This window comes from Peromyscus maniculatus, chromosome X (assembly GCF_049852395.1).
Source record: "Peromyscus maniculatus bairdii isolate BWxNUB_F1_BW_parent chromosome X, HU_Pman_BW_mat_3.1, whole genome shotgun sequence".
Taxonomy (NCBI): domain Eukaryota; kingdom Metazoa; phylum Chordata; class Mammalia; order Rodentia; family Cricetidae; genus Peromyscus; species Peromyscus maniculatus.
The window spans coordinates 80067989-80090656 of record NC_134875.1 but is presented as its reverse complement, the minus strand read 5'-3'; the positions used below and the strand labels follow the sequence as shown (position 1 = coordinate 80090656).

Here is a 22668-nt window from a genome sequence, read left to right as displayed (position 1 = left end):
GAACAAAGGAACCAGAGCGCCCCTGTCCCGGGCCAGACACCCCTTCCGCAGCCTCTTATGGGCCAGAGAAGAGGGGCTCAGCGGCTCGAGGACGCCCTCCCCGAGCCCCGGTCTCAGGCACTTTCCCCGAGGGGAGCAACCAGAGGATGCATGGGAGGTGGGGATGGCCCTTGCAGCAGACCAACTGGCAGACCCCTACGGAACCGGTCTGCGTGGCCGTGGGCGCCGATGGCCTCCACGTACTGGGCTCCGTTATTTCATCAGCAGTTTAAGAAAACCTGCCAAAAGCAGTTATGCCTCACTGCAATGTGTAGCTTTTTCCTGCCATTTTTTTTTCATAATAAAAGAGGGAGTGAAGCTCGCTCGCTCCCCCCTCCACCCCCCTCTCCCAAAAAGAGCCAAATGGATACGAGAAGGGGGGAAAAAAGGAAAGAACCCACACACCAATCTCTGAGGGGATGCCAGTGAGGTGTGGCTTGTATTTAAATATCCAATATGTCAATGGAAGGGGAGTGGGTACGTATATAAAGTGCCGTTTGCATCTGATAGCTCCACGAAGCCAGCTATGAGAGGCCAGGAGAGATGGATGCGGAGGGGAAGCCGCACTTTAACTGAGAGCAAGGTCAGGAGCGCGCTGCCCCACACTCCCCGCCGCTAAGAAGTTCCTTGGACGCGAACAGACGTGTGCTGCAGCTGGGCAGAGCACGGAGCCTAGCAGCGAGCGAGCGAGCGAGCGCCGCCGACCAGCCTGCGCCCGCCGCGGGGAGAGGCAGTTCGCGCCCCGCGGCCCCGGCTCGACCCGCGCCGCCGCCAGCCCCGCCATGGCGGAGGTGGGGGGCGTTTTTGCCTCCTTGGACTGGGACCTGCACGGCTTCTCCTCGTCTCTGGGGAACGTGCCCTTAGCTGACTCCCCGGGTTTCCTGAACGAGCGCCTGGGCCAGATCGAGGGGAAGCTGCAGCGCGGCTCGCCCACAGACTTCGCCCACCTGAAGGGTATCCTGCGGCGCCGCCAGCTCTACTGCCGCACAGGCTTCCACCTGGAGATCTTCCCCAACGGCACGGTGCACGGCACCCGCCACGACCACAGCCGCTTCGGTGAGGACCCGGTCGGGAGGAGAGGGAGGCGGGTGGACCGCGTACTGGGGAGCCGACGGCGCGGTGCTGTCGCGCAGGGGCCCACCGAGTCTCCCCGGGTCGGGTGCCGTCCGGGCCCGTCGGGGCGGGACGCGGTGGCAGGGCCCTAAGGCTCTCGGCGACCCGGGGGGCCCCCCGCGCCCCGCGACGCTCCCCGGAGGGGGCGGAGGCGCCTTGCGGTGCGGCCTCTTCCACCCGCTCCACCCTCCCTCCTCCGGGACCTAGGGGCTCCTCGTGAGAGCCCAACGTCCAGCCTCGGATGGAAGCAGGTGGAGCCGGGAGAGGAGCGGGGGTCCTCGCCTAGGAGGCAAGGGGACTGAGGCTGGCAGAGCCTCGAGGGTGGCAGGCCCGTAGCAGCTGTTCGCTCAGAGCAGGAACCTTCACGGGCCATGGGCGTGGTGGCCGGTGGCCCGCACCCGGATCACTTTTATCTGGCAGGGACCCGGCAGCCACGGTACTAGCCATCCTCAGAGTGGCTCTGCCCAGGGTAGGAGCCAATGCAGGCAGCACGGCATGAGCCGGGTACCTGAAAATCTAGGAAAAACTCGCGTACCCATCGCATAAGGACACAAGTCTTGGGCATCTTTTGCTCAGAACGAACTCCTTGCCCACGTGAGGAAACTGTCCTGAGCCCACTGTCAGCCCCAGAAACAGGTGTCCCTTGGGCCCAGGACAGGGAATGTCTAATCTCCAGGCAGGATTGCCTCTGCCTGCCCTGAACTATACAGATTGTCAGAGCACCCAGCTGCCTGCCTACATACAGAACTAATTACACGATTAATATAAACCTCGATCTGCGACAGAAATCTTTAGGTTTTTAAGCAAATGTATTCCCTCCTCAATAATTTGCCGTTTTTATTTTCAATTTCCTATCGTCTATTAAGCCATCAAACAGGTGCTGTGACAGTTACCCTTTCTCCTCCCCCATCTCTCAATGTCCTCTGCTTCCTCCCAAAGTCCTTGTAATGCAAGAAGGGCATTTTCTCCGCCTACCCTCAAGCAAGCCATGCTTCATTTCCCCCATCCTTCCCATCTTCCCATTCTACATGCTTTTCTAGAGCTGCATCTGGAGTACTCAGTTTTTTAAAAAAGAAGAAAAAAGAGAGAGAGAAGAAGAGAAAAGAAAATGGAGACGGGGGGGGGGGGGGGGAGGCGGCGGGGGGAGGGGGGAGACAAGGGCCAGCTTAAGGCCAAGCCTAGCAAACAACTAGGACCAGGGTTGGTCTTCCTTGCTGGGAGCAGGCAGGAACCCTAATGAGGTCTATGTCATCTTGGAAAAATGCACTCAAACAGAGCTGGAGTACAGTAGGTTGGGAGGGGTAATGGAGGGTGCAGGTGTCTGTATAAACTTGCAGCAGGTCCTCAAAAGGGTGATGAGGTGGGGTGGGAGGAGAGGGAGTGTTCACTTGGCTTCTTTCCCTTCCATCGTTTGAGATTGTGCAGTCCCCTTTTGTTCTTCTTCGTAAGGAGTGGGACTCCCACCCTGAACTCAGAGCCTCTCAGAAATGGCCTAAAGATATTGGACTGGTTCATATAGAAAAAAAGAAGCGCATCTATGTGTAGGTATTTATATGTATAAAAGCAAAGTCATGAAATGATGGTGAAATGGGGGCGGGGGGGGGGGGGGAGATCGGTGAAATGGAGCCACTGCTCCCAGCTGCTCTAAGTGTTGGTCTGACTGTGTGCCTGAGCTGAGCGCAGTAATCCACAAGGTCAACATGAATTAGTAATAGGCTCTTGGGATAAGTGGTCTTTAATTGCCTCCCTAAAGACACATCTTGATTTCTTTTCATCTCGCAGACCTGCTAAGGGTGTTAAGTTTAAGGAGAAACCAAAGGAAGTAAAGCTGGCCGAGAAAGGGATGTTTGCACTGCTGCTTAACTGGCGGCTTCAGTTTGGGGTTGGCCTTTTCGGAAAAAAACAAGCTTCCTGAGACCACCTCCACACCACCTTTCCTCCTTCCCTGATCTCTTGGCAGTTCCGTGTATTTCCTGTAAAGGAAATGATAACTGGTCAAAGCTGTCTCTTCGTAGCCTCCCCTGCCAACTTTCAAACACACTCTTATTCAGTTTAGCTTTTGGCACAGGACGAGGTGGTGTTTGAGTTTGCTCACACTCTCCGCCCTCCACATTTGAGTTAATCAGCCAGAGTATTCAATAAATTGAAACTTTAACATTCCATAAGTGCTTTAGCAGTCAACATTCCAGCAGGGTAAAGTAGGCCAGACTTAAGATATAAAATATTATAGATTTCTGCTTGGGGGGAGGAGGGAGTCTCCGAAGACCATGTAAAGTAAATAGCTATTTGTTGTAATTGGAGAGCAGGGCCCCCAAGGATTACCCTGGAATCCATGTGTTCTAAACAAGTCAGGCTGAGCCCAAGTGCAGCCCCGACTCCAAATAATAACCTGTTGGCACGGCACATGCTCCCTGCTCTCCATCTGCAGTCGGTAGCCAGGAGTGTTTCAGTCCCCGCCTGGCTGGTGGCATTTACATGGGGTTCACAGGGAGCCTGACATTCCTGAGGGGCACCTGTGGACTGACAGAGCAGGGCTTGGGAGCCAGACTGGAGGAGAGGCCACTGCCAGGTGGGACGGAGCAAGCTGCTGCAGCTGCTTTGGGTTTTGAGTGAGCTGGTTGGTAGTTGGCAAGGGGCCAGGGCAGCACTGTCTTGGCCCCGATGGGTCTGACAGGATGGCTGAGGGAACCAGATTAAATGACACATTAGCCAGTCATCTAGCTAGGTCCTGAAACAGTGGGGCCCAGGACAGATCCGTTTTGATTGAGGCCCTGGGGAGAGAGGTGTAAGAGGAGAAGAGTCTGGAAACTGTCAAGAAAATGCCAGAGCGTAAGGTGGGCAGGTCAAGATGAGGCAGAGGAGATGGAGGTCCTTGGGCCTCGAAGGGGTAAGAACTGATGACAAACTTTGTCTACTTAATACTTTGCCTCAACACTTTGCTGTTAACACCCCTGTCCAGCTGTAGCTGGGAAAATATGAAAATGGCTTGTTTTCTCTCCCCTTTCATGCTGGCTGGGATTCAGGAGAAGGTTTAGAAATATCTGTTCCATCATCATGTGCCACTGGGTTCCCACAGTCTGAATCCAACTAATAGGAAAGTTGGCAAAAGCAAATGATGCCCAAAGACAGCTGGGCAGGGATGATTCCAGCTGTTGGAGACCCCTGTTACTGGCCACAACCCAAGCGACATCCTGTATGATCTGTCCTTTGGCATCTGGGTTCACAGAGAGTTGGAGAAAAAACTGTGGTGACTCAAATGGCCACACCTCTTGAGTTTCATGATTTGTTCTCACACCAGGACTCTGGAAGTGAGATCACAGGCTGCCCTCTGCTACTTAATGAGCTCAGAGTCGTCTGAGACATAGGATACTTAGAGAAAGGGGCAACTGCTGTGATTGGAGGCTCAGAGGTAACCTGCCTTAGCAAAGCAAAGATCTTTAGTAGCAAGGATTGGTGTCCCTCAGAGTTTAGCACCCAGAACAGAATCAAAGGATGGCTTACGATCTCCTTGCCAGATAGGCCACTCTACTTCGAGCATGCTTCTGTTTTTCCAAAGCCCTCTCGAGACACAGACCGACACAGACCCCCAGCATGATCCTGGGACATGAGCAGAGTGGTAGAGCAGTCTCTTCTCTAAAGTTAGTAACTAGATCTTTCTGAATACAGCCTGCCCCCACTTTTGTTTTCTATCTTACACTAGGTTTTAATATATTTTCAATTTTTAAAAAAGCATCAAGGTGCACAATCTGTAATCCCAATGCCTAGGAGATGGAGTAAGAGGATCAGGAGTTCAAGGTCATCCTTAGCTGCATAGAGTGTTCAATTTCCAGGCCAGCCTGAACTAGGTGAGACCATGTCTCAAAAACAAAAACAAATTTAAATGATTTAAGACAGTGTTTCACTATGTAGCCCAGGCTGGCCTCAAACTTGGACCCCTCACCTTTCAGCCTCCTAATCCCTGAGATTATGGGATATGTCAATTTACCTGGTGTTCGTTTGTTCTTTTGTTTTGGTTTTGTGTTTTCCAGCACAGGCTGGCCTATCTTCCTGCCTCAGACCCACATGTATTAGCAGTACAAATGTATGCCTCCACACCCAGATAGTATTTCATTTTTATCTGACCTGTTTTACATTAGCTCTTTGAAATTGTATTTTTCCTTGTGTGCGTTGGGGAGGAAGGAGAAGCAGCAGCGCATGTGTGGAGGTCAGGGGACGACTTTCAGGAGTCAGTTCTTTCCTTCTGTCATGAGTCCCAGGGGTCAAGCTCAGGTTGGAGGCTAGGCAGCCATTGCTTTTATCCACTGAGCCACCTTGCCAGTCCTACCTTAACTTTAAAAATTAGTGTGTGTGTGTGTGTGTGTGTGTGTGTGTGAGAGAGAGAGAGAGAGAGAGAGAGAGAGAGAGAGAGAGAGAGAGAGAGAGAGAGAGAGACAGAGAGACAGAGAGAGAGACAGAGACAGAGAGAGAGAGAGAGAGAGAGAGAGAGAGAGAGAGAGGAGTGAGGGGGTGGGCCAGGCATGTCTGCCACCCACAGCCGCCCGCCCGCCCTTGTGAGGAAGTTCTCCCTTTCTACCACGGTGGGGTCCTGGAACTGAATTCAAGTGGGCAGGTTTGGAAGCAGGTGTCCTTACCTGCTGAGCCACTTGTCACCTCTACATTAGCTTTTCAATAATCCTGCTAATCACCATCATAATGAGCTAACTGCTCAATGGAATCCCAGAAGCCATTGCTGTTTAAGTTTCACTGGGCCATACTGGATCATGTCCGTCAGACTTATATATAATTAAAATACATGCAACATGCTTGGGTACTGGGTTCACTCTTCAACACCAAAACAGAAAAAAAAAAAATTGTAAGTGCACGGAAATACGAAAGTATGTACACTCTCAAGAAAATCCACAGGGCTAGGTAGATAGTGGTAGATGACTTACCTGGCATGTGCAAGGCCCGGAGTTCAGTTCTGAAGTGCAGGGTGGATGGAGGTAGGATACAGAGATGTAAAGAGGGAGCTAGATGATGGGAAAGCCCTCAAACAGTGCAACTATGGTAAGGGGCCAGGAACTAAGGGGTGAAGTTAGCTGTGTGCATGTGATGCTCACCCTCCTTCAGCAAAACCCCAAACACCAACCTTTTGTGAAGCTCATTTTGGGGACCAAGGTGCAATGCTTTCTTTGCCTATAGTCATGCGTATTCTGTTGAAGCCAGCCGGTTTTCCAACCTTTTGAAACCTCTTTGGCTCTTGAGTATCTCATCCCTCTCACCTGTGTGGCCTCTGGGGGGAAGGGAAGCCGTGCTCCTGTGTCCTCTGATGAGTTGTTTATTCAAATGTTGAATAGGGCAGAGCCTCTTTCAGAGCAATTGAAGATTTGTGTTCACTAAGTCGATGGTTGGTTGGTCCCATCATCACGTCTGCCCTTCCTTCCTTCCTTCCTTCCTTTCTTCCTTCCTTCCTTCCTTCCTTCCGGCACATGGCATTCTCTTCCCGAAACCATCTGCACTGTGCTCTGAGAGCTACTAAGAGTCAGGAGCCTGATGAGACACATGATTCAGAAGTCCAAAACTTGCTGCCCATGTCTGAGGACTAGAGGTCAGTCCCTGGAACTCATGACAGAGAGAAGTGATTCCCCAAAACTGTCCTCTGACCTCCACACCTGTGTGTCAAACACAGCACACACAGCAGCAACAATAATAAACAACTGTTTAAAAGCTACTGACAATCAGAATAAGGGTAAGACTAGGAGGATCTGAATATGGAAAGCAGAAGGCCAACCCTCCAGGGTCCCATAGACAGGCGGCAGAACTGTAGATCCTTCTAAGAGATCAGAATGAGCCATACAAACACATACCGCAAAGCTCCCATGATTGACTGACTCCCTACATTGCCAGGCTAGCACTAGAACTTCACAGAAAGCTCCCCACTGGGGTTTTCAATCTGACTGCAGAATGCAGTGTTTCTAAGTTTTCACTTTAGCACTTGGGAGACAGAGGAGAAGGTTAGCCTGGGCTACATTGCCAGCTACTTTCTCTCTCATTAAAAAAAAAAAACAAAAAACTTTATTACATTTATGTATTTATTTACCTATGGTCTGTGTGTGTGTGTGTGTGTGTGTGTGTGTGTGTGTGTGTGTGTGTGTGTGAGAGAGAGAGAGAGAGAGAGACAGAGAGAGAGACAGAGAGACAGAGACAGAGAGAGACAGAGACGGAGAAGGAGAGAGACAGACAGACAGACAGACAGAGATGCATGTGCCATAGCCCACAGTCAAGGTCAGAGGACAACTTGCAGGAGTCAGTTCTCTCCTTCTATCATGTGGGTGCCAGGGAACGAACTCAACTCATTGGACATGGCAGTAAACACTTTTACTACACTCCCAGCCATCTCGACAGCCTCAACTTTCTTATCTTTGTGAGATGAGTTCTCCCTCCTATGTAGACTATTTAAAATATTACCTTTAATAATTGTGCTTTGCCATGAAAAGACAGCTAGGCGTGTGAGCTCAGTGTACGCTTTCAGACAGTTGAGTTCAGTGTGTGGTCTCCGCTGCCAGTGTCGTTAGAGGGAGGAATATCAAAGAAGAATCCAGTAGGGCAGAGAATCCAGTAGGGCAGTGGCGGCGCAGGAATATCAAAGAAGAATCCAGTAGGGCAGTGGCGGCGCAGGAATATCAAAGAAGAATCCAGTAGGGCAGTGGCGGCGCAAGCCTTTAATCCCAGCACTCAGGAGGCAGAGGCAGGCAGATCTCTGTGAGTTCAAGGTCAGCCTGATCTACCCAGTGAGTTCTAAGACAGCCAGGGCTGTTACACAGAGAAACTTTGTCTCAAAAAAGCAAACCAAACAAACAGAAGAAGAGATGGAGGAGGAAGAGGAGGAAGAAGAATCTAGTTGTTGATTTAGTTTCTGTGTCCTGTTACCCTCTTCATAATTGATTTTTTTTCTCATGGGATAAATGAAAACATTTTCAAATCTTCACCTCTAACCTTGTCAGTAAAAAGGACATTTCTAATTTCTTCCCTTTCCCCTTAAAGTTGCAACATCTCAAATCAGTTTGGAGTCCACTACTACCTGCCAACTCAGCCGTGGCTCAACTTTAAATTCTCGAGAGAGGGCAGGAGATTGACAGGCTGGTCAGTTTGGGGCTGACCAAGCTGGGAATGCTTTCAGGCCAGCTCTTCCCTCCTGCCATAAACAGGGTGCACAAACTTAGTGCCTGGCCTGTGTGGCATTCGTTAGTCAACTACAGGCAGTTCACAGTTTTTAAGGACATGAGAGCTGAGAGGGCGAAAAGTACACTCAGCTTAGAGGGCAGCGAGGGAATGCAGGTGGGTGCCAGGGAGGAGCAGGGTGGCTTGGCACTGGGAACACTACTTGGCCATTTCCTGAAAGTGTGGTATTCCACTACACTGATGCTGTAACTATGGAGCATTTGTTAGAAAGCCTTCCCATGGTTTCTTCACCCTAGCATACCTAAGAGGCCTGGGGGTATAGCCCAGTGATAGAGCTCTTTCCTAGCATGCCCCAAGTTCCAAGCCCAGCACCACAAAATAAAGAAAATCACAGGGTTAAGTGGAGGAAAGGATTGTTTCCCCATTTTACACATGGGAAAACTGGAGCTTGGAGAGATAGAATTCTTTCTCTGGGGTTTTCATTTCTTGCTGCGAAGGACAGGTTCATCAGATGATCCTCCATGGATACCCAGGTCTGCCTGTAGTTCTTGTTACCTAACCAGCTTTCTCCTAGCTCCATGTTGGTAACAGAATGGTGGTGTACTTTTTGTCCCAGGAATTCTGGAATTTATCAGCTTGGCTGTGGGGCTGATCAGCATCCGAGGAGTGGACTCTGGCCTGTACCTAGGAATGAATGAGCGAGGAGAGCTCTATGGATCGGTAAGTTTCAGCTTTTCTATTTATCAGAGGCTATTACCACCAGTGTTTGGACAGCCTAAGGCAAAGGATAACATTGTTTATCTAGCACTTGAAAGCCCTTTTATGACTGTAAAGGATTGGCGGCATCTTCTTCTTCCCGGCTGCTCAGGGCTATGCTCCATAATGCCTTCCCTCATTCAGCCCTCCATCCAAACAAGGATTTCTGTGATATCCTTGTGCTTTTACCTTTTTCATCAGAGGGCCTGCTAGTGCTGTGATAACAGGAAGCCATGCTGGTTTGTCAGTAGCCGCTCAGGCTTTGCGGCATTAACACTTCTAAAGAGCACATCTTAGTTTTAATGAGTACCCAGAGCAGGAGCTGATGAGCAGGCACAAAAGAACACACAGTGAAAGAGCCAGCCTTCCAATAAGAATTCTGAAGTTAGCAACACAGCCCACCCCCCACCCTCGATTTCCAGATTGCTTCAGCTGAACCCCAAAGGCCAAATAACACCAACAAATGAAGAATGAAGGTCTTAGGGACTGGTGACAGCCCCAACTCCTAGCTAGGAATGGGCTGGCTGCAATACATTTTCTGTGTTCTGGAAGCTAGCCCAGCACTGGGACATGGTAAGTGACTTTGCTGACCTTAACCCTTTCAGGGCATCCCAGTATCCTGGCTCGGACCTTTGAGTCACATAGCATGCTTTCTGGCTGGCTGCACCCCCAGGAAATCAGAACACATTTTTCTCTGACACCTAGAAGATAGGCCTGTCCCCAGCACTTGGTATCGGCCCCCCAGCAAACAGTATGGTGGCCCGATCATGTATGAAAAGGGCCAGAAGCAGGAAACCCAGGAGCTGCCAGCTTCAAGTAGCCAGATTGGAGGAGCTTTTCAAGGAGATCTTTTCTGAGCTTTCCAACTGACAGGCTGCTCATTAGGGGAGATCACAACTCACCTCCCATGCAGCTTTATATAGACCCATGGCCTTTGCCTGCCAGTTGATGTGGGTGACTGTAATCTCAATGCATTCAACATTATTAGCCCTAAGAAGGAAGTGAGCTCGGTGGGTGCCAGAGGGGCATTGGAAGGCCATGACAGAAATTCTGGGGTTTAAAGAGCCAGCCAAGGTCGGCTCCTCTAAATCCCTTCCCTTCAGGAAAGATCCCACTCAAAACACTTTGTGTGGCTCGTGAAGGAGGCTGAAGAAGATACAATCAGGAGGGTTTTGTGCTGCTTGGCAGAAAGATTCCCTTGGTCACACAGGGAGACAGGACTGAAATTTTCTAATCTCAATGTGCTGTTGCTATTTCAGGGTTTTTCCACCAGCAAACTGGGATGGGACGAATAGTCATATAATGGGCTCTGCTTTATTTTCTCACCCTCACAGAAGAAACTCACACGTGAATGTGTTTTCCGGGAACAATTTGAAGAAAACTGGTACAACACCTATGCCTCCACCTTGTACAAACACTCGGACTCGGAAAGACAATATTACGTGGCCCTGAATAAAGACGGCTCACCCCGGGAGGGATACAGGACTAAACGACACCAGAAATTCACTCACTTTTTACCCAGGCCAGTAGATCCTTCTAAGTTGCCCTCCATGTCCAGAGACCTCTTCCGCTATAGGTAATGGACCTCTAGTGCCACCTCTGTGACCCATGTACTCTGTGGCCATGGTTGGCTCTGCAAACACTATACTCGTAGCTTTTCAATCCTTCCTTCCTATCAATTAGATAACAGAGAAGCACTTACTGTTCAACTTGACCCAGCTGTCCCCTTGTTCGAAGTGTATATCAAGGTTGGGTTATTTTGGGGAGGGACATGGGGGGAGGGGTGGGCCAGAGGGAGTCTTGTATATACTTTTCGCTTTACTCGTGTTCTTTCCCATGAGGTGGCAGGACAAAGAACAGGGGCCCCCACTAAGGGCCAAGGCTGTCTTGCCTCACAATCTACCCAGATATTTTGAGATGGGGTGCAAATGAAAGACCAAGGAATCTGCCACAGATGCTACCTACAGAGCTTTGGGACAGTGTCCTTTGGCCATTCCTCGGGGCTCCAGCCCTGCTGCAAGCCATCCTGCCCTGGCTCTGCAGTTCTCTCATTCGTCCTGACATGCAGTTTTCTTGCCACCGAAGTGGGAGGGATGGGGTAGGTTGTAAGGAAATGATATGAAAATGTAAGCATGGATACTGTGCATAAGGACAAACTATTTATGAAATGTATATGCTATTTATTTTATATATTTATTTATTTCAAAATAATTTTATTTTTAATGAGAGATGCTATGACTGGATTTTCATCAGAAAGAATAAGGTCCTACTGAAACAGGAAAAATGAGTTATTAAAGGCTTTTATTGGCAATAAAATTGTCTTTATATTATAAACCAGTGTCTAATTCTATTGATTTGTGCATTCAGTAGAATGAAAGGCTGGCCAGATTTATTCTCTCTAGGTCATTAGAATTCCTGATGGCAGGCTCATGCAGCTTGGGCTGGGTGACTCCATCATCCAGTGTGGCAGAATTATCTAAGGACTTTCTTCAAGACCTAGCCCACTTTTCTGGTCCTATGACTTATTGGAACTTTAGGAAGGAAGGCCTCAACCAACAGCTCTTAATGAAGCTCCCATTTGTAAACATTTAGGATTGGGCATAGAGGAACCCTCCTTAGGGACTTAATGAGGGCCCTGAGCCCCAATGGCAAAGATGTAATTGGTGGACCTTTACTTCAGATGTGAAGGTAAAGCAATTTAAAATAGTACTCAGCAAGGAGAGGAGTTTTTGAGCCAATCAACTTCCCTTTAAGAAGATATTATCCTCCTGGCTGTGACCACCCCCAGGATCTCTGGCCAGGGCTCCTCCTGGAGGACTCTGGGAAACTGTCAGCACATCCCCTTGGAGCAGCAGTACTCAGAGCTCATGGTCTCTTGCCCAGCAGCTTCATCTGGCAACTGCTCAGAGATAGAAATCAGCAGAAATCTGGGGCATGGCCAGACACCTTGCATGGTATCAAACTTTCCAGGGAACTCCTAAGCACAGCATGATACAATTTGAGAACTAACACCCTAAAGAGACTTTGGTTTTGCAACCAAATGGTTCATAAGTGAATTGGTTGGATAGTGTTAGTCCAGAGAAGGAGTCATACCTCAGAGCACTCTCCCAGGTCAGTCCTAAGGTATCTTGTCTTCAAATCCCTGGACTCTTGACTGGTGTTTCCAGAAGTAGGGGTAGAAGAGATTGGAATCAAAGGGAGAAATATCTTGTTGAGCACACGAACAGTATGAAGGCCTGGTGGGCAAAGGTTTAGGATTTAGGATAGTTCTTCCTTATCCTGCCCCTCATATAAGCATTGACTATTTTTCTAATTAATTGAATGTGTGAGTCAGACTGATTATATACCAGCTCATTTGCAAAACAAACCGGTAGTATTGATATAGATCAATGGTGAAATGCTTCTTAGTATGTGCCAGGCCCTCAATTCCATCCCCAACAATGTCTCCAGCACCATAGAAAACCAAAACCAAAAGAGCTATAAAAGCTCACCCAAATTTAGGTGTCCAATAGAGAAGCCACACCTATGGGGATACATACCGAATTTGACTGTGTGGTGAGAGCTATTCTGAGGGCTGGGACTATAGCTCAGTGGAAGAATCCTTACCTCCCATTCATGGTTCAATTCCTAGTGCTGAAAAAAAGTTATTTCAGGCCATGTCGTGGTGGCACACACCTTTAATCCCAGCACTCGGGAGACAGAGCCAGGCAGATCTCTGTGAGTTTGAGGCCAGCCTGGCCTACAGAGTGAGTTCCAGGACAGGCACCAAAACTACACAGAGAAACCCTGTCTCGAAAAACAAACAAAAAGAAAAAGTTATTTCATGGCATGTATGATCATTAACTAGCATACTGATTGGTGGATTCCCCAAAGTGGACATTTCAGTGGTCTAGGCCTTCTAGGGTGTTTTCCAACAAGGAGAATGTCTGCTTTGAAGAACCAACAGGATTAAGGAAAACAAAGAGCTATTGTTTATGTTGGACTATGGAAAGGAGACACTATCTGTAAATTCTCCAAGATTAAAACTCAGCTACATTTAAAAAAAATTACGTGCTTTTGAGACAGGGTATCCTTATGTATCCCAGGCAGGCCCAGAAACTTACTATGTATCCTGGGCTGGCCTCCAATTCACAATCCTTCTGTATCAGCCTCCTGAGTGCTGACTTGACTGGTGTGCACCACTTCACCTGGGTTATCATGTCCGTAATGAGCATCAGACCTTGATGATTGGTTGGTTGGTTTGTGAGAGACCCGCCTCTGCTATGCTGTCCAGGCTCGGCCCCAGGCTCCTTTGATCAAGTGATCTTCCTGCTTCAACCTCTTGAGAGCTAAGACTACAGAGGTGTAACACCACACCCAGTTTTCCACCTTGATAACCGTGATCTTTATTGGTTTGGGTTGTTGGGTTTGTTTTGTTTTTGTCTTTGTTTTTTGAGACAGGTCTCTATATAGCCCAGGATTGCCTTGAATTTCATTTATGGCTGAGATGACTTTGGACATTTGATCCTCTTTTCTCTACTTCACAAATGCTGAGATTATAGGCATATACCATCATGCCTGGATGCACCTTGATTTTATTTTTTCACTTTTATTACACTATCTAGCCTGTACATGTATGTATTTGTGTCTGTCTGCCTGTAGAAATGCATGTGCCATGTGTGAAAGTCGGAGGACAGTTTGCAGGCGTCGGTTCTCTAATTCTTCCATGTGGGACCTGGGGATTGAAATAAAGTTGTCAGGCTAGACAGCAAGTACCTTTACCATTGAGCCCTCTCACTGGCCCTGCATTTTGGTTTTAAAACCTAAAATTTACCTATGCTATCTACCAGTGTTCAGCTACCTAGAACTTTTGATACCCAGTCACAGCTTGTGACATCTTGTGAGATACATGAAATCTGCTGTAACCAAAAAGAGAGTGACATTTCTCTGTAAACAGGGCTACTGTTACTTAAATGGGTCCACTAGCTCCAGCTTGGAAAGACCACAGGCACCATACTTATTGCAGAGCAGGGTGTGCAAGAAAAATGCCATAGCGGTGAGACAGGGAAATACTCCAAATGCCAAGTCAATCCTTCTTCCCTCTGGATAGAAGTAGAAGAGACAAGACTAGAAGAATGCCACAGCAGGGGGGCTTGCTCTTGGTGATTACCTCAGGGTGAAATCAATGGGGCATGTGGATCGAGACTAGTAATCCCTGCTACTCTCATTTTCCGAAGGAGAGATAAAGTCTGGAAATGGGAAGGTAAGACAGATGAGCTGGTACCACTCCATCAATCAGCACAGATCGACACCATATCCCCAAAGTGCTGAGACAGTGGGTTATGTTGCACCAACCTAAAGAGAATTCTAGAAAAGTAAGCTCTGCAACCTGGTCTTGGATGAAACCACGTAAGGAGACCACATTTCAGTCATCTCTGTATCCCTTCCTCATGGTTAAGGACATTCCTGGGGCAAAACAGGCACTTGAGAAATCTTGAATAAACACTATTTAGTTGAAAGAATGAATGAGCAATTGAGTAAATGGGCAGAGCCATCGATGCCTCCTGTAGCATATATGCATGTCTCTGTATATATGCATACATGTGCTACAAATCCTAGGCACAAAAGAACTTAATAATCTAGAAAGAACAGAATAACCTAGAGTGCTATGTCAAGTTCTAAGTGTACCTAAGTAGGACTATGACAAACAAGTGTGTCAAGGGAAAGATAAAGGGTTCCCTGTCACTCTAAGTGTTCAAGCAGAGACTAGGCAACCACTTGACAAGAATATTGTGTCATTTAGTGTACACAGGGTAAATACTAGATAAATGGTAGGATGTGGTATTAACTTACCACCTATTTATTCTGCCAGGCTCTCAGAAGTCTCCTGAACACCAATGTTGGTCCTACAAAGAATACATAAGACTTAGAAGTGCTGCCCAATTGCTGTCCTTGCTAGGGAAAGCAGTGATGATTAGAGGTCCCCAATTTGGAGTTCATGAGATTTTTAATGGTTCAAAGAAGACCTCCTGGGCCTGAACTCCCCAAAATAATATGTCTAGTCATAAATATTTGGTCCTTGAGGCATCCTTCAAGAGCTAGAGATGGGTACCCTAAGAGTTTCTGTAGCCAGAAAGTATCTGGCATAAGATCTGGTGGGCATTGTCATCCTGTGTGAAAATGCTAACAAGTCTTTAGGTGTTTGCACGCTTGCTTGCTCTTGCTTGCTTGCTTTACCCCAAGGGTATGGGTCTTAGGTGTCTCTGGTGCTCTGAGAGCAAGCTTCAAATGTGACAAGAAGGTACAAGTGGGGGCAGCATTGCTCGACTCCCTTCTTACAATAAAGGGATTCCCCCTACTGCCACTGTCCTGAATGTTCTGCTTGTTTCTCTTCATTTTAAAATTATTATTTCTTAAATTTTATGCATATCGGTGTTTTGCCTACATGTATGTATGTATGTATGTATGTATGTATGTATCTTCTGCCCAAGGCAGTCAGAAGAGGGTACCAGATGCCCTGGAATTGGAGTTACATATGGTTGTGAGACTCAAATCCAGGTCCTCTGGAAAGAGCAGCCAATGCTCTTAATTGCTGAGTTGTCTCTCTGGCTCCTCTTGCTCTATTTTCTATTGCAATAACTGTATACCAGAGACTAATTTATGAAGAACAAGCATTCATTTGGCCCAGGCTTCTGAAAGCTAGGGAATTCATGATCAGACAGCTGCATCTGGCGGGGATTCTAGGCAGAGTCCCAAGGTGGCACAGGGCATCACAGGGCAAGACAGAAGCCATCTTCCTATGGTATTAGTGCTTCGCCCTTAAAATCTTCTTAACCTTAATCACCTCCATGCTACCTCGGAAGCTGAGACAGAAGGATCACTGTTAGTCCAGGAGTTCAAGATCAGCCTGGCCAACACAGTAAGACTCTGTCTCAGACCAAGGGTGCAGGTTGGTGTTGTACACGAGAGAGAAATAATCAATTCAGGGGATTGTGAAAAGTTCCCAAACACTGATGCTTAGGCTCAACACCCACCACTAGGAAGATACTAGGAGTCCAGTGCATCATAGAGGATCCTGGAAAGTGACTCAGAGAAGAGAGAGGTGGAGCTGATCTGTAGGAAAGCATTGTGTCCTTCCATCGCCCTGTCCCACCAGTCCAAAGCCCACCACGCCTTCCAGATCTCTCCTCAAACTGCATCTTCTAGGTTTCCTCAGCTTCCCCCTTAGGCTAATATGTCCACACCCCAGAGGGGCCTGAACTCTTCTCCCCCCATGTAACTCAGGCCGGAGCTTCTCAGTGGACAACCTGAATGCCAGCTGCATGTCTACAGCACAAGGTGACTTAAAGGGCCTCAGATGAGCTCCGGGTAACTGGAGTTTACAGTGCCCACTTTGCGGTTCTCATCTTGGGCTGTCAGCACCGCTCGACACAGCTCTGCGAATGTGCTCATCAAGCACTGTCGCTACCCACACAACCTCCAGGGGACCAGCTATTTTCTGCCCGACAATCCTGACTCCTGTAGTTTGAATTCCATCTGGCAGTCCCAAACACTCCTAGCACTCCAACACCTTTACATTGGTTCAACATGTACCAAGCATCCTCAGTAAATACCCAGGACAGTTGTCTAAAAACAGAGTCCAGGGCCCCTAAGAAAGACTTCCTAAGTCAAAATTTCCACACTTTGCTCCTAGCCAAAAGGTGGAGAAGCCATCTAAAGTACAATTTGCAAGTAAAATGATTTTTCGCCGTCAATAGTTGTCAGGTTTTTGTCCTCAGAAACAAGCCCCTACACCCTCAAAAATTACTTGGAAAACTTGGAGCAGTGGTACATGCTCATAATTTGTGTAAAATGATAAACCTATTACACATTCACATAAGTAATATTTAATAAAATGACTACATTTTCAACAATTCAATTAAGAGTGATAGTATTTTACATTTTCTACTCTTTGGAGCCTTTCCTGGAACTCACTTTGGAGACCAGGCTGGCCTCGAACTCACAGAGATCGGCCTGTCTCTGCCTCCCGAGTGCTGGGATTAAAGGCGTGTGCCACCACCACCCAGCATAGTGTTTCTTTTATCAGGAGGGATGTGTGTGTGTGTGTGTGTGTGTGTGTGTGTGTGTGTGTGTGTGTGTGTGTGTGTGTCTGTCTGTCTGTCTGTCTGTCTGTCTATCTGTCTGTGTCTATGTTATATAATTTTATTCATTTTGGGGAAGGCACACAAGTGTCAGAGGGCTACTTTGCAGGGGTCCATTCTCTCCTTTCATCTTGTTTGAGGCAGCGTCTCTCTTGTTTCTGTTGCATCTTGTGCTCCCAGCTAGCTAGCTTCCAGCTAATTCTGTCTCTGCTTTCCATCTCACCACAGGAGTACTAGAATTACAAATGCACACCACCAAGATCAGGGGTTTTCCTTACAATAGTTCTAGGTATGGAACTCTGGTCATTGGGCCTGCTTAGCAATCGTTTTAACCTGCTGAGCCAGCTACCTCCTTGGGCTCACAACACACACACACACACACACACACACACACACACACACACACACACACCACATTTCAAGACACAGTTTCTCTGTGTAGCCCTGGCTGTCCTAGAACTCACTCTGTAGACCAGGCTTGACTCAAACTCACAGAAATCTGCCTGCCTCTGCCTCCCAAGTGCTGGGATGAAAGGCGTGTGCCACCACGTGACCACAACAGATATTTTAGTGATTAATTTTTTAACATTGTGGTGACTGCTGTAGATGGCCCAGGTTAAACTCAGTGGGCCACTAAACAAAAGGCATGAGCGTTGGAAAAGAAGGGGATTTGACAGGGGTGGGAGGGAGAGAAGAGAGGGTGTGAGGTGAGAGGAACCAAAATTATGCATTATGTCTGGATGAAATTGTCAAAGAACAAATTAATCTTTAAAACAGTAAGAAATAAGAGATGATTTGAGAGAAGCATCTTTTCTCCTTGGACAGTTGATGGAATGTTCCACGTGTGACATAATCTCTAGAGAGAACTGAGTTGTGTGAGCTGTGTAAACCGAGGGACCCATGATTGTGTTCCCTTTCCCCCCATCAAGGCTCAATTCTGCAAATGGTTTCAGCAAAATCTTCCCACTTTGACAAGAACTCACAGCATTACAAAAGTTTACAAAGCCCCTCTCTTCCATCATTTTTTTCTAACTGAAAATGACAATGGCAGAATTGAGCAGATGCTCGCTCGCGTCTGCCCCTGCATTCAATTTGTTGCTATATGGTCTTTTGGCTGAAATATAGAGGAAACTCCAGCTAGTTTCAGAGATACGTAACTGGAAAAGAGAGGGCCTCACTGACCCCCCAGGACCCCTGGGACAGTACTTTGAGAATCAGTGTTCTGTATGGTTAACAAATCCCAAGTGCTTCTTATCATGAGAACGGGGCGTGAACATAGCATTGGTTCAGCTCCATTTGCCTCCAGCTCAGCTCCAGCCTGTTCTGCATCAAGTACTCTTCGGTCTCTGCGGATGAGCCTCCCTCACATTTCGCAAAAGATGTGAGCCATCCAATGATAGCTTCCTGTCAATCAGTGTGTGTGTGTGTGTGTGTGTGTGTGTGTGTGTGTGTGTTAATTTTGGTTTTATTTTTTCTTTAATGAAAGTTTCATTTTATTGTGATAAAATATACATAGCAAAACCTGCCATTTTAACCATATACATACAATGACATTAATTATACTTTCAGTATTGTGCAACTGACACCACAATACTTCCAAACCTTTTCATCACTCCAAGCAAAAACTCTGAAACCATTAAGCAATATCTCCTCATTACCCCTTTTCCAAGCCAGCCCTGGTAACCCCTAATCTACTTTCTGTCTCTATGGATTTTTTCACTCTGGAAATTTCATATAAATTGAATTTTACAATGTGCAATCTTTCATCACTGACTACTTCTCTGTAGCACAATGTTTTGAAGTTACATTCATTTTGTAACATATATCTTTTTGTTTGTTTGTCTTTCGAGACAGGGTTTCTCTGTGTAGTTTTGGTGCCTGTCCTAGAACTCACTCTGTAGGCCAGGCTGGCCTCGAACTCACAGAGATCTGCCTGGCTCTGCCTCTTGAGTGCTAGGATTAAAGGTGTGTACCATCACCACCCGGCTGCATTCCTTTTTATGCTCGAATAATAGTATTCCTTTCTAAGAATATTCCATATTTTACCAGTTGCTAGGCATTTAGGTTGTTTCTACTTTTTGCATATGGCGAATAATGCTGCTATAAATATCCATATACAAATGTGTGGGAATGGTTTCATCCTCTTGGGCACATACCTCATAATGGTCTACTCCAAGAGGAACAGCTTTGTTTGAAAGGCTACTCCATTTTGTATTTATACCAGTAATACATGAGACTTCCAGTTCTTTCTTTTATTTTCTTTCACCTCTTAGATTTTTTTTTTTTGAAACAAGGTCTCAATATATAGCCCAGGCTGGCCTTGAACTCACAGTTCTCATGCCTGAACCTCCTAAACGCTGGGATTACAGGTTTATGCCAGCACACCGAGCTGGCCTCTAACATCTCTACATCCTAACCGCCACTTGATTCTCATCATTCTTTTTTTTTTTTTTTTCTCACAGAGATCTGCCTGGCTCTGCCTCCCGAATGCTGGGACTAAAGGCGTGCACCACCAACCACCACCACCACCGCCTGGTGCTTCTCATCATTCTTATAGTAATACTAATTAGGTGTGAACTGGCATCTCATTATGATGTTTTGAATTAGTACTAGTTTTAACTGACAAATTGTAATTGCATATATTTATAGGATATAATCTAATAATTTGACATATATGTACCATGCTGAATGATTGACTTAGGCTAATCAACATATTAATTATCACACTTATTTTATAGTGAGACTTGAACATATAATGTTCTTTTGATTGTTTTTAGATATATTAGTTTATTTGATGTGTACGAGTGTTTTGTCTGCATATATGCATGTGCATCACATGTGTGCTTAGTGCCTAAGGAGACCAAAGGGGGCATATGATCCCCTGGAACTGGAGTCGTGAAGGGTTGTGAGCCACCCTGTGGGTGCCGGGCAGCACACTCAGGTTCTCAGCAAGCACAGCGGGCGCTCCTATTGCTGTGCCATCTCTCCAGCCCCAAGCGTTGTTTTGAAATATACATTATTGTCCATTATTATCACCGTACTGCACAACGAATTTCAAAGAGTCTACTTGAACGTTTGCATCCTTACATCAATTCCCCATCCCCCACCACCCCCCAATGACCATCATCCTAACCTTGCACCTTGAAGCTTGATTTTTTTTCTGAGATGGTACATATAAGCAAAACCAGGTGGTATTTGTCTCTCTGTGTCTGCCTTATTGCACTTAGCATAAAGACTTACAAGTTCATCTTGTTGTCACAAACATCAAGATTTCTTTTTAAAGCCAGCTGGAAGGGCACACACCTTTCATCCCAACATTTGGGAGGCAGAGGCAGGCAGATATCTGTAAGAGTTTGAGACCAGCTTGATGAATATAGCTAGTTCTAGGCCAGTCAGGCTACACAGTGAGACCCTGTCTCAAAAACAACCAAACACCCCTACAGAGAGAGAGAGAGAGAGAGAGAGAGAGAGAGAGAGAGAGAGAGAGAGAGAGAGAGAGAGAGAGAGAGAGAATTTCTTTTTACAAACTAATATTCTTGGGGCTGGGAATGTGGGTCAAGAAATAGAACGTTTGCCTTCACATAAAAGCAGGCAAAGTGGTATAAGGGTGGAATCGCAGCACTTGGGAGATGGAGGTGTGAAGACCACACTTTCAAGGGGATGCTTAGTGATTAGACACAGTGTCTCAATAAACAAACAAGCAAGCACTAGTATTCCAATGTGTTTCTACCATGCTGTCTTTATTCGTTCAGCCTTTGCAGTGTTCGGAGGGTGAATCTGGGTCTTGGCTACTGTGACTAATGTTACAGTGTACTCAGGGGTATGAGTCTGAATTTCACTTCCTTTGGTTTCTTGATAGTAAGACTGCTGGCTCACAGGACAGGGTTTCTGTCTGTCTGTTTGTGAAAGGGCCTTGCCTCCATTTCCTACATGCTGGGATTACAGATGTGCCACGCACAGCCAGTAATTATTCTACTTTAACTGCTGCTGTTGTTTTGAGACAGGTTCTTACTGTGTAGTCCTGGCTGGCCTGGCACTCAATGTGTAGACCAAGCTGGCCTCAACCTCACAGAGATCTATGCCTGCCTCTGCTTCCCAAGTGCTGGGATTAAAGGCTCTGTGTGGTGATATATTGTGTACCCTAATGAAATTTGCTTGAAGATCAGAGGACAGAACAAGCCACTAGATTAAACATCGATGCCAGGCAGTGGTGGCGCACACCTTTAATCCTAGCACTCGGGAGGCAGAGATCCATCTGGATCTCTGTGAGTTCAAAGCCACCCTGGACTACATGAGATAGATTCAGTCTGGGAGAGAAACAGAGCCAGGCAGTGGTGGCACACACCTTTAATCCCAATACTTGGGAGTCACACGCCTTTAATCTGAGCACTTGAGATCTTCAAGTGAATTTTATTAGGACACACAATATATCACCACAGCTCTGTTTTGAGGGTTCACCATACTGCTTTCTCTAGTGGCCTATACTAATGTCCATTCCCACCAATACCAATCACCATGTGCAGTGATTCCCTTTCCTTTGCATCCTCACCAGCACTTAGTCTGGTGTATGTACATGTTTGTATGGGTGTGTGCCCATGTATACACATACATCAGAAGGTCAGGGATTGACTTTGGATGTCTTCTTCAGGCACTCTCCATCTTACGTCCACAGTGTGTCTCACCAAGCCTCTATTCACCAATTAGGCTATGCTGACTGGCCAATAAGCCCCTGGGAATCCTCCTGTCTCTGTCTCCCCAGTGTGGAGATTACTGGATGTGCTTACCCAATTTTTTATGTGGGTGCTAGAGAGCCATACTCAGTTTTCATGCTTGCACAGATAGCTAAGTCATCCCATCCCACCTCACTTGTGTTAGTATAGTTGCCTGGAAACATCGAGTCCAGGGGCCCAAGGGAGACTTATTCTTTTCAGAGCCACTGTACTGTGGCCAGGTACATTGTGGTTTTCAGGTTTGGGTTTGCATTCCCTGACAATTAGTGATGCTTAGCTCAGCGTTTTCCTATACCTTCTGGCCATTGGCATGTGGTCTTCTGAGAAGCACCTGTCCATCTGCTCAACTCCGTTCCCCTTTGTTTTGCTTCATTTTGTTTGGAAATGCCAGAAATGGACCCCAAAGTGCTATAATAGCCAAGCATTCTGTCCCTGGGCTACTCCCCAGCTCCCTTCACTCATGTTTTAATTGAATTGTTTATTTTATTCCTATTGAGTTGTTTGAGTTCCTTACATGTTTTGGATATTAACCTTTTAGCAGAAAAATTGTTTGCAAATGTTTTCTCTTACTCCACATGGTTGAATTCATTCTTTCTTCCTTTCTCCTGCCCTTCCTTCCTTCGTTTACCTCTCCCCTTCCTTCACTACCCCTCACGTTCTTCTCTTCTCTTCTTCAATTTTTTTTAAGACAGAGTCTCAAGCAGCCCAAGCTGGCCTTGAACTAGCTTTGTAGTTGAGGATGATCTTAA

General features: G+C 46.9%; 1 protein-coding gene across 1 annotated transcript; it reads left to right on the top strand.

Annotated features, from left to right (window-relative positions):
- Window positions 1-26: 26 nt before the first annotated feature.
- Window positions 27-11403, top strand: Fgf16 (fibroblast growth factor 16). Its single transcript, XM_006992599.4, has 3 exons — window positions 27-1095; window positions 8930-9033; window positions 10404-11403. The coding sequence occupies exons 1-3, from the start codon at window positions 822-824 to the stop codon at window positions 10647-10649; spliced, it is 624 nt and encodes a 207-aa protein (XP_006992661.1). The 5' UTR covers window positions 27-821; the 3' UTR covers window positions 10650-11403.
- The last annotated feature ends 11265 nt before the right edge of the window (window positions 11404-22668 follow it).

Coding starts and splice junctions, on each gene's coding strand:
- Fgf16 (XM_006992599.4), top strand. CDS start 822: ATGGCGGAGGTGGGGGGCGTTTTTGCCTCCTTGGACTGGGACCTGCAC. Junction 1,096..8,929: donor CCACGACCACAGCCGCTTCG/GTGAGGACCCGG, acceptor TTTTTGTCCCAG/GAATTCTGGAATTTATCAGC. Junction 9,034..10,403: donor GAGGAGAGCTCTATGGATCG/GTAAGTTTCAGC, acceptor TCACCCTCACAG/AAGAAACTCACACGTGAATG.